The sequence below is a fragment of the Microtus ochrogaster genome, linkage group LG4, assembly GCF_000317375.1.
Source record: "Microtus ochrogaster isolate Prairie Vole_2 linkage group LG4, MicOch1.0, whole genome shotgun sequence".
NCBI classification, from domain to species: domain Eukaryota; kingdom Metazoa; phylum Chordata; class Mammalia; order Rodentia; family Cricetidae; genus Microtus; species Microtus ochrogaster.
This window is the reverse complement of record NC_022030.1, coordinates 18,523,559-18,538,019: the sequence shown is the minus strand read 5'-3', so window position 1 is coordinate 18,538,019 and position 14,461 is coordinate 18,523,559. Positions and strand designations below refer to the sequence as shown.

Here is a 14,461-nt window from a genome sequence, read left to right as displayed (position 1 = left end):
CCCCCCCGCCCCAACCCCAGGTCATTGAGAATAACCTTGAACTTCTAATTCCACCTTCCAAGGGCTGGGAAGACCAGGCATGCATGACCCACACTCCTAAGTGTCTTTAAGATTTGTTTATGTATAGTCTATGTGTGTGCCCATGTGAATTTCTGTGTAACGTGTGCAGGGATCCAAGGGACCAGAAAGGCCGTCATATCTCTGGTACTAGAGTTGCGAGCACCCATCCGGCTGCTGGGAACCAAACCTAGTCCTCTGCAAGAGCAGTAAGCACTCTTAACCACGAAGGCATCTCTGCAGCCCCATAAATGTCTTTGAACAGCAAACTGTCTGAAACAAGGTGCTGCACGGGTGGTTGAGAACACTGACCCTCGACTGTGAGGGTCCCAATGCCATGTTTCCCAAGGCAATGGTTCAGAGCATTTCAAGCAAAGCCTAAAGTACGTAACTGGGTATAGTAAGGACAGACAGCATTGGTTTCAGAGGTAAGGACTTCCAAACTACCTTCTAGTTAACAAAAAAACCAAAACAAACAAACAAAAAAAAAAAAGCCCAAGTCCCCTTACATTTATTTGTGTGTGGGCATGTATGCTACTGCACATGTAGTGGTGAGAGAACAGCGTGGGTGGGGGGGTTGGTCCTTTCCTTCTCAAGTGAAGTGCCAGCCACCAAAATTGAGTCCTGGAAGGCGCTGCATCTATTAAGCCATCTCACAGGCCTCACGGGGCTTAGAACATGGCCTAGGACCTACTGGACACTCAACCAACATATGAAATTCCTCTCTGTTGCCGGGCAGTGGTGGCGCACGCCTTTAATCCCAGCACTCGGGAGGCAGAGGCAGGCGGATCTCTGTGAGTTCGAGACCAGCCTGGTCTACAAGAGCTAGTTCCAGGACAGGCTCCAAAGCCACAGAGAAACCCTGTCTCGAAAAACCAAAAAAAAAAAAAAAAAGAAAGAAATTCCTCTCTGTCGGCTTGGTCCCAACCCACCAACACCAATCCCAAAATAAAACACCCAAAAGCAACAAGGGCCGGAGGGGGCCTGAGTACAGTCTTAAAAAAAAAAAAGGATCAGCTTTTAATTTACAAGAGTTCTAGATGTACAGAATTTTCCCTTAAAAAATCGTTATACACAATAAATACAGTACAAAAAAAATCTTTATCTTACAGTACTAGTTTTGTCTCCAAGATTTCAAAACGTGGCATGGTGGACTGGAGGCAAAAAGAATACAGGGAAGACAGCTTGGGAGGAGGAAGACCCCGTGTCTTGTTCCTCGGGAGGGATGGGGGTGGTGGGAATCTCTCTAACTCTCGTGCATGTACACACACAGGATGACTCTGGCGTGTGCACATATGGATGGGACGCAGGTACTTTGGGACACTTGCTTGAGTCCTTGCTTCCTAATTTTCCAGGCTCTGCAGGGAACGGGAAGTGAGCCGAGTCTGTCTGAAGGTCTCTCACAGCTCTGAGCGCTGTGGACAGCGATCCATGAAGCCAATCAAATAAGGCCTGGTATTCAGATGTTACCAGTGCGTCAACCCAGTAGCCCAGTCCTGGGAAACACTCACTCTTATCCCCTGGCCTGGCCTGTGCCAGGGGGACATTGTACATTGCAACAGAACCCCCCTCCCCTAGAAAGCCCACGCCCCATCCCAACTCTCTAGCCAACGTGGAAGCAGGAAGGTGGTGAGGCCTTTGTGACTCAAATAACTTAGGCAAGAATTGTCGGGGACTGGTTTAGTGTCCCCTCAGAGGTGGAGGTTGGCTGCCAGGCTGCTCCCCTGGAGGTGGGATTGGGAGCACCTGACAGGGGCCGCAGGAGCAGCCCAGTGTTATCTGTTCAACGTCCTGGCACCGAGGCCACCGTTGTGACTGGATGGTGGAAAGGCGTCTGGCCTGTGCAGGGGTGCTGGGGATGTGGGGTTGCCAGGCATGGGCCCTGTATGGGGGTAGGGAGCTGCGGGTGTCCGGCCAGGGGCCTGTTGCAGGTTAAGGATGCTGTCGATGGCGCTCTGCAAATGCTCAGTGAGCGTATCGTCCTGCGGGCTGTCACTAGAGAAGCTGGCCTGGTCCACATCAGGGGACTCGGACTTGCGTCGTTTGGCCGGGGGCAGTGCAGGTGCTTCCCAGCTGGGTTCGCTGGGGCCCTGGCTGGTGGTGGAGGCTGGGGTTTCTTGGGGTGGTGGGCCGCCCTTCAAAACACGCTGATACAGTTCGTCCTCCACCGCAGCCAGCTCGCGAATCAGCCCACTGGTAGCCTCATCCACCTTGGCAGGTAGTGAGGTCGGGCTGCTTGCACCCCGCGGCCGTCCGTGCGTACCCTCGGCAGCACCTGGGTCACCCACGTTCTCACGGTAGGTCTTGCGCAATGGTAGACGTGGGCAGGGCGCAGGCACTGTGGGTTTGCGTGCTGTGGGCGGGGGATGGTCCAGAGTGCCATTCATCTGTGCCTGCGTGGCAGGAGGGAGTGAGGGCGGAGCTGAGCGCGGCGGAGGCTCCGCCCCTTTTGCAGGTGCAGGTACAGGCAAGGGCTGGTGCACAGGGTCCAGTGCAGTGTTGTGCACCACCTTGCTGAGCCCCGCCTCCTGCTTGATCTTGAGCTTGAGGCCGATGCGGCTGCGGGCCTCATAGGTCTTGATGGGTGGCCGGTTGCGAGAGGGCATGGGGCCATCCTCATCTGCGTCCAAGGATGAGGTGGCAGAGGATGAGGATGAGGATGTTGATGACAAGGAAGATGATGTCCGGGCCCAGGTCACCGAAGGGGAGCCACCAGCCCCGCCGTGCCGGATCACTAGCTTGGTGGGCAGGTGAGGAGGGGGCTGGGCAGAGGTTCCGGATGTGGAAGATGAGGATGATGGGCCATGGCTGGGGAGCCGGTGACTCTCGGAAGACACTGGGACAGGGAAGCCGAGGGAGCGGGAGGAAGACACGTACTCGTCTGTGGAGTTGGGACAGAGAAAACCCTCAGGGTTAGTAGGTAAGCTGAGAGAGGTACTTGTATATTGAATATCTTATCTTCAGGTCCAGGACGAGTCTAGACTAGCGGTTCTCAACATGTAGGTTGGGACCTCTTTAGGGGTCAGACAACCCTTTCACAGGGGTTGCATAGCAGATATCCTGCATATCAGATATTTACAGATGACACATAGCAGTAGCAAAATTACAGTTATGGAATAGCAATGAAAATAATTTTATAAGTTGGGGTCCACCACCACAAGAGGAAGTGTATTAAAATTAAAGGGTGGCAGCGTTAGGAAGGCTGAGAACTGCTGGTCTAGATGAGCAGATCCTTGGGCCACCCTACACTGCAGGCTTCCTTTATCAATGACTCCCAAGCCCTGCCTAAAACTTCACTGCCCTCCTAGGGTCACGTGTGTAAGACAAACAGTAAGAATTTAAACAAGCACAGCTCCAGACAAAGGGTAGTGGCCTACATGGCCCACGTCTGTCATTCCGGCTACTCAGGAGCCTGAGGCAGGAGGATCTGAGTACAAAGGCCAGCCCGGGCAAATCTGGGTGCTCAGTGAGACCCTATCTCTAAAAATTTGAAGCTAAAAACAAAACAAAACAGGGTTGGGGAGTGGTTCAGTGGTAGCGCTCCTGCCTAGAATCCCACAGTGAGGAGTTAGGGCGTGGCTCAGCAGTTCAGTCCTAGCATGCTCCCAGCCCGAGGTTTAAACACTTTGGAGGTGCTAACCTCAAAGACAAACAAATGCTCCAGGGTGACTTCCTTGTCTTCTTATGGGCTAGGCATACGTGTCCCCATAAGGCACGCCCCTGAACCCTGGCTGCTTGCTTATAGCTCTAATTTATCCCATGTCGTCCATCAGACTTGTTACAGACATTCTTTTTTTTTTTTAATATTTATTTATTATGTATGCAATGTTCTGTCTGTGTGTATGTCTGCAGGCCAGAAGAGGGCACCAGACCTCATTACAGATGGTTGTGAGCCACCATGTGGTTGCTGGGAATTGAACTCAGGACCTTTGGAAGAGTAGGCAATGCTCTTAACCACTGAGCCATCTCTCCAGCCCCTGTTACAGACATTCTTATGTGGGGAACACAGGGTCCTTTCCAGACTCACTAGGGATACTCAGGAGACACACGTCCTTCCTAAAGGCAGAGAGCTCCAGAACAGACCTCAAAGGGTTCAGAAAGATTCACACTAGTGCCTGACTCCTGTGAGTACACAGCAAAGCCTGGGGCCGGGGCAGGGGAAGCAGAACGGCGGAGTTTTTCAATAGAATAATGGTACTTGAATGTAGGACAAGGCTGAAGGAGAATTTTGGAAAAGCAAGGGTGGACACATGCTTTCCTTAAAGGAAAAGCTTATAGGATGCTTAAAGTGCAAAAAGGAAGAGGAAAGCCTCGTTCTTAGGGGGGTGCAAGCAAAGAAAAGGCACAGAGTGGGTGTGGCAGGAACCTTGCTTGTGTGCCTCAGCCCTGGCTCTTCTCTCCTGCTTCTGCATCAGCCTAGGCTGGCAGAAATGCCCCTCCTCCCCTCTTCTAGAGTGGAAACTCACAGGGAGCTATAGCAAGGGAAGCAGGAGGGGCTCCTGTGCCCCCTGGTGGCTAAGAAAGGTAAGGCCACTCAACAGAATCCTTGGATTTGGTTTTGTTTTGTTTTTAGATTAGGCCGTCTAGACAAAACGAGAGATCCTTCTGCCTCTGTCTTCCCCGTGCACCCATGCACGTCAGGTTGCTTGCTAGGAATCCCAGCATCAAGGTGCATGATAGATGGGGGTATGCTATCCCCATTCCTCCCCTCTCACCAGGCTTCTCCTTGGCGAGCTGCTTATCCAAGGCAAGAGTGGTCTTCTCCTCTTGAATGAACATTCGGTCGATCATAACCATCTCTGCGGAAGGACTGACTCTCTGTGGCGGGGTGATATAAAGGACACAGGAAAAGCAAGTTAGGGAAGAGAAGGCCCTGGCAGGATGTAACTGGTCAGGCTCAGACTATCTACCTCCCTCCCAGCTAAGGAGAGACCCCCCGACTCCTGTCCAGAACAAGGCAAGGACAGTTCACAGCGGGGAAGGGACCCCAGCAGCTTGAAAATCCTACCCGGGACTCTTCCAAAAGCAAAAGCCGGTATTTATTGAGCATGGCCTGGGTGCGTTTGAGGAGCTGCGTGGAGACAGTCTCAAATTCTTCATCCACTGAAGGAAGAAAAGCCACACAGGTCAGGAGATGTGTCGGGGGATGAGTGGACGGCACAAGGCGCCTGTGGCCGAGCACACAATGCTCACCCTGCTTCATGCTCTGTGGCCTGAACACCGAGGGCTGGTGGCTGAGCTGGGGGCACTTGGGGACATGGGAAGAGAGCAGTGGGGAGGCCTCACCTTTGTGGTAGTCGTTGGGGGAGGGGAGGGCACCCTGGTAGACGTGGTAGGGCAGGAGGCGTTGGAGGGCGTCCTCAAAGGAGGGGAAGGCTGTCTTGTAATCGGGGTGCAGGACGGAACCCTGATGTTTGTGCAGATGCTCCAGGAAGCTGGGGGTGGGGTTAGACCACATACACAGAGCTGGGGTGAGGGCCAGAGAAACTGATACTGAACCTCAGCCCCATGATAAATTCAGACTGCAAAGGAGGGTGGTGCCAACCTGGCTCCCTGCACCCACTTGTCTCATGGCCTCCCTGGCCATGGACCAAAGTTAACAGGTGACAGAAGAGGAAAGAGAAGCCTGGGAAAGTGAGGGGATGTCACTCTTGTTTAGAGGATCCAAAGGAGAAAGGGAGGGGTTGAGAGTTAGGTGGGAACCTTCAGATCCATGCTGCTCTGTCTCTTGCCACCAGGGGGCAGGACCACTCCACTGCCTCTGTAGGGGTGGGGCTGCCTAGGAGGGTGCTAGATTCTAAGTACCTGCTTTATTTCTCAGTTGCGGTTTTCTACAGAATCCCTACTACAACGGGCTGGGTTTCTCCATCACATGACCACGTGCCCCACCAGACAAGCCCTGAAGAGCAAGCAGCCCACTACACCATGGGGCAGATCTCCCGCTCTCCTCTCTGTTAGCAAACACCACTCAAACCTCTGAGTTCTCAAACACCTTGCCTGCTTTCACCAACAGGAGGCCACCGATTCAATTTACCTGACTCACTCAAACCATGGTTCCCCATCTTCCCTGACCCTCAAACTTATGTGCACTTAACCCACGGGCCCATCCGGACACCCCTGGCTCTTCTCCACCACATCTGACAAGCTACAAAACAGCGACAGCACTGACATCAAACTGTAGATGGAACCCAGGGCCTAGTGCATTGCAGCCTCTTGAAGTAAGCAGCCCGCCATTGTTCCCTTGGCAGAAGGGAAACTGAGGTCAAGAGGGAATGCACACAGCTCGGGAGAGTTGGAACTGGGACTCTGTAGAGGTCGGGGCAGGTGGCTGTCACTCACCAGGCTTCTTTGCTGGGTTGTAGGAGGGGCTGTTTCTTCAGGCTACACAACTTGCTGTCATACTGCGGAAGAAGACAGGTGAGTGACAGGTGCCACTAGGAGGAAGACTTCTAGGTCTCCTCAGTCTATGTCCCCCATCTAGCCATGGACATAGATGGTAAAGGGAGCTGGCACCAGCTACAGCATCCCTGCCCATCAAGAGAAACCTGGTGGGGAAAGCCAGGTGTGCTGGCATATGCCTGTGTCCCGGTTAGCCTGAGCTGTAACTTGAAACAGCCTAGAGTCACCGAGAGAAGCCTCAACTTATGTCTGCTCTTTGGGGAATTATCTTGGTTAACTGATACAAGAGGGCCCAGCCTTCTGTGGGTGGCAACATTTCCTAGGCAGGGGACCCCAAGCTTCGGGAGAAAGCTAGCCTAGCAAGAACATAAACCCATGAACGATGAAGCCAGTGAGTGAGCCAGTAAGGACCATTCCCATGGTCTGTGCTCCAGTTCCTGCCCTGGCTTCCCTCAATGATGGGTTGTGATCTGAAAGAATAAGTCAAACAAACCCATCCCTCTCCTAAGCTGCTTTTGATTACAGTCTTTTGTTTTGGTTTTTGATTTTTGGAGACAGGGTTTCTCTGTGTAGCTCTGGCTGTCCTGAAACTCACTTTGTAGACCAGGCTTGCCTTGAACTCACAGAGATCCACCTGCCTGTATCTCCTCAGTGCTGGAATTAAAGGTGTGCACTACCACCACCTGGCTGGTTACTGTCTTATCATAGCAATGGAGAGCAAACAGACCCATCTCAAAAACCACGGAGGTGGATGTTTGTGAGTTTATGGCCAGTCTTGGATAGAGACCCCATTTCAAAACCAAGGAGCGGGGTAGGAAGATGTCTATGAGGTCAAGACCAGCCTGGTTTACATACTAAATTTCAAACCAGTCAGGACTACAAAGTAAGTTTCTGCCTCAACTAAAACAGAGAGGGAAGAAAGACAAAAAAAAATCAAGGAGAAAGGGAGGAAACCTGCTTGGGAGATGTGGCCTAGGTTATGGGAAAAAGAGTATCAGCAAATAGGTCCAAGCCCTTGGTGCCCCCCCACCTGTGTCCTCTCTGTACCAGCTCAGAGAGGTCTCCTATGTTGACCTTACAATTTCATCATGATTAATAATATCCTCCATCTTCTTTACCAAAATCCAGAGGTTTGTGCAAGTCAGTGCTCCATCCTCAAGCCACACCCCCAGCCCCTCACTGAGGGATTCTAGGCATGGGCTCTACCACTGAACCATGCCCCCAGCCCCTCACTGGGGAATTCTAGGCAGAGGCTCTACCACTGAGCCACGTCCCCAGCCACTGAACCACCCACATCTAAACTGCTGTATTGGTGCTTCACCTCTGATCCTACAGAGGTCCATACACTCCTGCCCCTAGCTAGCTTTTCTCACCACCTAAGCAGCCCTTGCCCCGTGTCCTATGTCTATCTCTTGCTAGCTCACTCTGATCCCTAGTTGCTCTGAGGCTCCTTACCTGCAGTGCTGGGGGCTTCCCTGGCCCAGACACAGCAGCTTTGGCCACACTCAGGGTTGGAAGGTTGCTGGCAAAAGCTTTGTTTTCGGCAGGAAGTAAAGGAGGGAGACCTAGGGGGGAGCAAGGGAGAGGACCCAGGGGTCACCAGCATGAAGGCCCTTCCTCCATGTGAGCATTCTTCCCATCCCACAGCCCTCCCACCAATGCCTCATTCCCAATACCTGGGCAGTCTGCCCTCCTTCCTCGACCTGTTGGTGCCAGGAGGGTAGGGCGACACCCTGGGTTCTGGTACACGGCAGTTCTACCTGATCCCTTTGCTTAGGCAGGCTCCTCTCCCTACCTGTGGTGGCCATAGATGTGGAGGCAGGGGCATGGCTGGAGGCGGCAGGAGCCCCAGGTGGTGCCTGTCCGCTGACTAGCACAGAGGCAGTAGGGCTGGAGAGGGGCCCCAGGGTGGTAGACGTCTGTGGGGTGGTGGGTGTGCCTCCAGCCTTATTCTGGAGGACAATCCCAGATGGCACCTGAGGAAGGACAGGTGGCTGAGGGGTGGGGCATGGGATGGCAATAGGGTAGCCAGAAGCACACGGACACATTGTAGGCAGGGCAGGGCAGGGCAGGACAGGGGGCCAGTTTGGGAAGTTGGGGAAGTTAGGTGTCCCTACTGATGGTTACCTGGTGAAATCTTTCCAGAAGTGCTTTTGGCTGGGGCAACGCAGGAAAGGGGGCAGTTACCATCTGGAAGGCCCGAGGTGGTGGTGGAGGGGGTGCTGTGGGCTCAGGGACCATGTGGAGGGTTGGTGGCGGAGTGGGGGACTTATGGGGTCCCTGACCCGGTGGGAACTGGGGCTGGAAGTCAGGGGGTGTGGGGACTGGCAACCTGGTAGAAGGCTCAGAGGAGGAGGCCACAGTGGAGGGGGTAGAGGCAGGAGGGAGGTGGGGGGTTGAGGGCAGTGGACCCTCAGGGGGCTGGGATGGGGGTCGCAGAGGGGGCTGGGATGGGCCTGGGGCCGTGGGGCCTGGGGTGCCAGCTTGTGGTGGGGCACCCAATTGATTCTGGATGACAAAGATACTAGCTGAGGAACCCTGGGGAGGAGGACAGGGGTGCAAGGCAGGTTCCAAGGGTTGGCAAGTCAGGCTCTGTGGCTGGGAAGGAGGGCGTGAGTGGGGTCTTGAAGGTGGGCGGGAAGGGGGCCTGGCAGGGTGTGGGGAGGGCATGTGGGGACTGTCTCCCAGGGGAGCCTGGTGAGGTAGTGATGGGGAGGAGGCAGGGCCAGGGGCTTTTAGTGGAGCAGCTGCAGGGATCTGTGCAAAAAAGGGAGACAGAGGCAGAGACAGGCTCAGATCAGCCTTGGCTTCCGCTCTCCCAAGACACTGTAACCCCAGGCCCCCTTCACCCAGCCCTCTACCATCCCACTCAAAGGCTCCATTCTCCACCTACTCCAGTCCTGCTGGAGGCAGGACCCCACTGCCACCACTCGCCTTTCTCGGCACCTCGCTTCACCCGGCCACCCGTGCATTCTCTCCTACCCACCCCTCTGTCGCCACATGCCCCCACCCTACTCAACCCTCTGATCTCCCCTGTGCACCCCCCCACCCAGCAGACCAAGGCAAGCCCTGCAGGGTGCACAGGTGGGCAGCAGCAGAGGAAGCAGCGGCAGGGAACACTGGGAGGAGCACCACAAGCTGCCGAGCAGGAGGCAGGAGGAGCACAGCACAGGGAGCTGCCCACATGACATTACACAGACGACACTCGGGGTATGTGGCTGCCGGCCAGTGTGGGAGGCTTCATGACCCAGCAGCAAGGACAAGAGGGCAATAGGAAGTGGCCAACCATGGGAAATGGGTGTGTGGGTGGTGTGTTCTGGGCACTATTCTGTTGCCTGTCTCTCAGTGTGCCCCTGACCTATGTCCACTTTTGTATATGTGTGGCAGTTCTAGACAGTGGCAAGTCACCCACACCATCCAGCCTGCATCCTGCACCCCTGTGCACTGACTGTCCTTCCACCTAAGCAGGTCTTGGCCAGTTTTGCCCCTCAGGACTATCCTCAAGTCATGACCATAGCAGGCACTGAGCAACCAGTGAGTGCCAGCTGTGTACCCAAGCCATGGCCGGCACCTTGACACTGTCCTAGAGCAATGAGCTGGCCATAGTACTGGATAATGGGGTGCCTCACGACGAGGGTAAGTGGACGAGGGTAAGAGGGAGTCTGCCACCAACAAGATGTGGGGCTTGAGTGTAGGTCCCTGTGCAGCTGCCACCCTTTTCGAAGCCTTTACCTCCTGAGACACTGGGCTGGCAAGATGGCTCAGCAGGTCAAGACCTGGTGTCAAGTCTGAGGACCTGAGTCCGATCCCCAGAGCCCACATCTCCCACAACCACCTCTGCCCTCCGCACATCATCTGTGACATGCACGTGGGCACACACACAAAGACCTGAGACCAGTAGTAGCGGTCCCCAACCTTCCCAGTGCTGCGACCCTTCAATACAGTTCCTCGTGTTGTGATGCCCCTAACCACGACACGACTGTCATTACTACTTCATAACTGTCCTTTCGCTAGCTATGAACTGCAATCTAAAATCTGTGTTTTTCGATGGTCTCAGGCAACCCCTGTGGTTGTTCGCCCCCCACAAAGGGGTCAGGACCCAGATGTTAACAACCTGCTCTACATTGACACAATCTGTAGTTCATTCAGCATTACCGCCTGGTGGGACACCCCCAGCATCTGGCCCCTAAATCCGGGACATTTTGAACAACCCTTCCAAGCTCAGCTCTGATTAACTTTTGGCAACTAAGAAGTTGCCAACTAAGAAAATACACTTAAAACAAACTAGATCAAGCAACCAGCCTCGCCATCCCTACAGCACTGCCAGCTCTTGGCAGAGTAACAGATCTGGGCCTGCCACACAGTGAAAGGGACCATCCTCCGACAATCCTGCAGAAGGCAGCTCGTATGGTGATTTCAAAGCTTCATTCTTTCGGGAATGGCCTCAGTTGGTAGCGTGTCTGTCCACTATGTACAAAGACTTGGGTTTGATCCCCAGCACTACTTCAACCTGGCATAGTGGCTGAAGGGCTATGATCCCAGCACTTGGAAGGCAGCTTAGGCAAGAGGATCAGGAGTTCAAGGTCATCTTTAGCTAAACAAAACAAAACAAACCTTTAACTCAGTCGTTCCTTCTCCAAGAGCAGGCAACACAGAAAATTTGGAAGGGGCAGGGGGATGGGGGTGGAGCTTTAGTATCTACCTGCAAGGCAGGGCAGAGCTGTGCTGATGTCCTTTAAGGTTTTTTTTTTTAATTTTTATTTTATGAATATATGTTTTACCTGCATATATGTCTGGCCCACAGAGGCCAGAAGAGGGCACTAGAGCCCCTGAGACTAGAGTCACTGACGGCTGCCAGCTCCCTTTCGGATTATTTTTGATTGGTTTACTCAATCTTTCCACAAATAATAAAATGTTTCACTTAAATTTCTTTTCTTTTCTTTGGTTTCTCGAGACAGCGTTTCTCTGTGTAGCCCTGGATATCCTGGAACTCACTCTCTAGACCAGGCTGTCCTCAAACTCACAGAGATCTGCCTGCTTCTGCCTCCTGAATGCTAGGATTAAAAATGTGCACCACTACCACCCGGCTCAAAATAAATAAACCTTAAAAGAAAGACAATCCCAGTCCTTGCTCACAGGGATATCCACTGTGGCCATATATACAATAGGCAAACCAGAATATAGCCCAGTGTAGAAAGTGCAGATTATTGTACTGGTGCCTAAGAAAAGCCAGTGTTTCCACTCCCTAAACACCTTTCCAGTGAATGGCCACACGGGGTGTGGGAGAGCTAAGTGAAACAAGACCGCCTTGCTGAGCAAGTGTTCAAACTGGCTTATGAGTGCTGGGGACATGGCTCAGTGGACACCGCACCTGTCCACAAGCCTAAGACTCAAATTCAAAACCCAAGATAAACATATGCACACATATTTATATAAAATAAATTGAGCACAAAACTGAACCAAGCAGTTCTGTGTGCACACCAAACCCGCTAGCTTTGCTCACAGCACAAGTACAAAACAAGGGGGTTTGCTTTGCTTGGTTTTGAGACAGGTCTCACTTTATAAGCCAGACTAGCCCCAAACTTCCAGTAACCTCCCTGCCCCCACCTCCAGAACACTTCGGGTACAGATGCACATTACATCTGCCTGAACGATACAATGTTGAAGAGACAATTCTTCCCGGGGCTGTCATACTGCACTAAAATCTCAGGAGTGTGGGGCAGAGATCACACATACAACCTAGTCTCAAATATCCAAGTAACAAAAACATAGCATTTGCACCACAAAAACACGCAAACACCAAGAAAGACTGACGGTGGCTGGCGAGGTGGTTTGGTGCATAAGAACACTGACTGCACTTCCAGAGAACTGGGGTTTGATTCCCAGCACCCACATGGCAGTTCACAACAGTCTCTATTTCCAAGGAATCTGACACCCTCCTCTGGCCTCTGTCTGCACTGGGCACACAAGTGGCGGACATACATATACACAGGCAAAATACCCATACAAATAAAAAAAAAAAATTACTACCAATTTCTAAGACAGCCCTGGCCACCCCACCTCCTTATATTTAACCCCACCCATACCAAGCCAGGATTAGTATCTGTGATTAGGAATTCCCCATACGTAATTGTATGTCACTTCCGAGACAAGGCCAAAAAGAAGCTTCCTACAGCGGCTCTCACTACTTATCCACTGTGGAAGCTTGCTGTAGCCTGTCCCTTCAGACGCCCACACGGTTGAGCTGGCAGGCAGATTCACCAACCTCAGCAAGCCTTTACATGACTGCCGCCCTGCCCAACACCTTCTTTATTTCTTGATTTAAGATGAGACTCTCACGTAGCCCAGGCTGGCCTGGAACTCACTAGGTAGATCAGAATGGCTCAAACTGCCTGCCTCTGCCATATAGGTCCTGGGATTCGAGCTTGAGCCTTGCCTATCAGTCTCACGTCCTGCAGGTCAGCCTGGGACTCACTGTGAAACCCAGGATAACCTTGAACCTCTGGGTCTTCCTGCCTCTTGCAAGCATAGGCCACCACACCCAGCTGCCTGGTCTCAGTGTTGGTTGGGCCTGGTTACACATTCTTACATGAATGTGTAAGAATACAGCATTCATGAATTTACATGAGTGTCCTCACTCTGTAAAGTAGCTGCTGTCATTATCACCCTTACTTGAGAGGCAAGGAAACTGAGGTACAGAGAAACAAGCAACTTGCCTAAGACCCCAGGGCCCAGAGGTGGTGATAGAAGATACCAGGACTCTCCCCTCCCCAAAACTCTACAATTTCCTCAGACCATGGCTTGTCACCTACATGCATTGCCTGCTAGGGACATTCATGGGTTGCAGTCAGCATTTAAAAAGCATAAAAGGACAGAGCTGGAGTGCTGGCTCAGTGGTTAAGAGCACCTGTTGCTCTTCCAGAGGACCCAGGTTCTGTTCCCAGCGCCCACACCAGGCGGGTCACAACTGCCTGTACCCTCAGCTCCAGGGAACCCAACGCCTCGCCTCTGACCACTAAGTGCACCTACAACCACTGGAGGTCCTGACTACAGCAGACACAAGCAATTCCTACTCTGTGTGGAGGACACACTAGCTCACTGATTCAACCTAAGTCTTCCTCCCAGTCCTCAATCTAGACAGAAGAAACATGTTCAGGTTTACATGGCAGACAGTCTATAAAATCGTGGCTATTTGAGACCAAGTCCACACTGACTTTGCTATCCAGCCCCTTGCTGGATAATATATTTCTGTTCCAATTCCCACCCTTCTTTTTCTTTTTTAAAACAAGTTCAAGATCTGCCTCTCTAGAATAAAGGGGCAGCCTGCCTTAATCTCTCGTGTGCTTACCATTCACATGAGAGCAAAGGCCCACTTTCCTCACATGTAAAAAGTGTCCACAAATCAACAAGAAGCTGACCAAGAACCACCAGTTGAAAATAGCAAAAAATATAAACAATTTCATAGAATAAATACCTCTTAAGTATATAAAAACTTGCCTGATTTCATTGGCAATGAAAATAAATACAACTTAAAGACGAGTATAAGGTGCTCCAGTTCACCGTGAATGTACTAGTGAGACTGGCGGAAGAGGGGTGCACACCGCACTGCTGCCGAAGCTGGACCATTGACAGTCCACAGCCGACAGCTGAGAGAGCATCACGATATAAAGCCACACCTTTTAGACCCAGGAAACCCAGTTTAAAGAACTTATTCTAGGTTATGTGTGGCAGAATAGACTTGGATGCCCAGTGACTTCAGACTCTGTGGCTTAAACTGGACAACTTAGCAAGACTCTCTCAAAATGTTCAAAGAGCTTGTGATGTATCTCAGTAGCAGGTGCTTCCCTAGAGCCCACCAATGAGGGGTCAGTGGCATGTCTCAGTGGTAGAGCCCCTGCCTAGAATCACCCAGTGAGGGGCTGGAGGTGTGGCTCAGTGGGAGAGCCTCTGCCTAGAATCCCTCAGTGAGGGGTTGGGGGCGTGGCTCAGTGGGAGAATGCCTGCC

General features: G+C 52.5%; 1 protein-coding gene across 2 annotated transcripts in view; it reads right to left on the bottom strand.

Moving 5' to 3' along the window:
- Positions 1-1,046: 1,046 nt before the first annotated feature.
- The window catches only part of Bicra (BRD4 interacting chromatin remodeling complex associated protein), a 72,508-nt gene continuing 59,093 nt past the window's right edge, over positions 1,047-14,461 (bottom strand). For both annotated transcript variants that reach the window (XM_005361070.3, XM_026786218.1), the window contains 8 exons: positions 8,584-9,213; positions 8,252-8,432; positions 7,912-8,021; positions 6,397-6,458; positions 5,344-5,492; positions 5,066-5,160; positions 4,773-4,875; positions 1,047-2,938 (listed from right to left, as the gene is read on the bottom strand). In XM_005361070.3, coding sequence (XP_005361127.1) covers positions 1,833-2,938; positions 4,773-4,875; positions 5,066-5,160; positions 5,344-5,492; positions 6,397-6,458; positions 7,912-8,021; positions 8,252-8,432; positions 8,584-9,213 — 2,436 coding nt within the window. In that variant the 3' untranslated portion in view covers positions 1,047-1,832. The remainder of the gene's footprint in view (positions 2,939-4,772; positions 4,876-5,065; positions 5,161-5,343; positions 5,493-6,396; positions 6,459-7,911; positions 8,022-8,251; positions 8,433-8,583; positions 9,214-14,461) is intronic.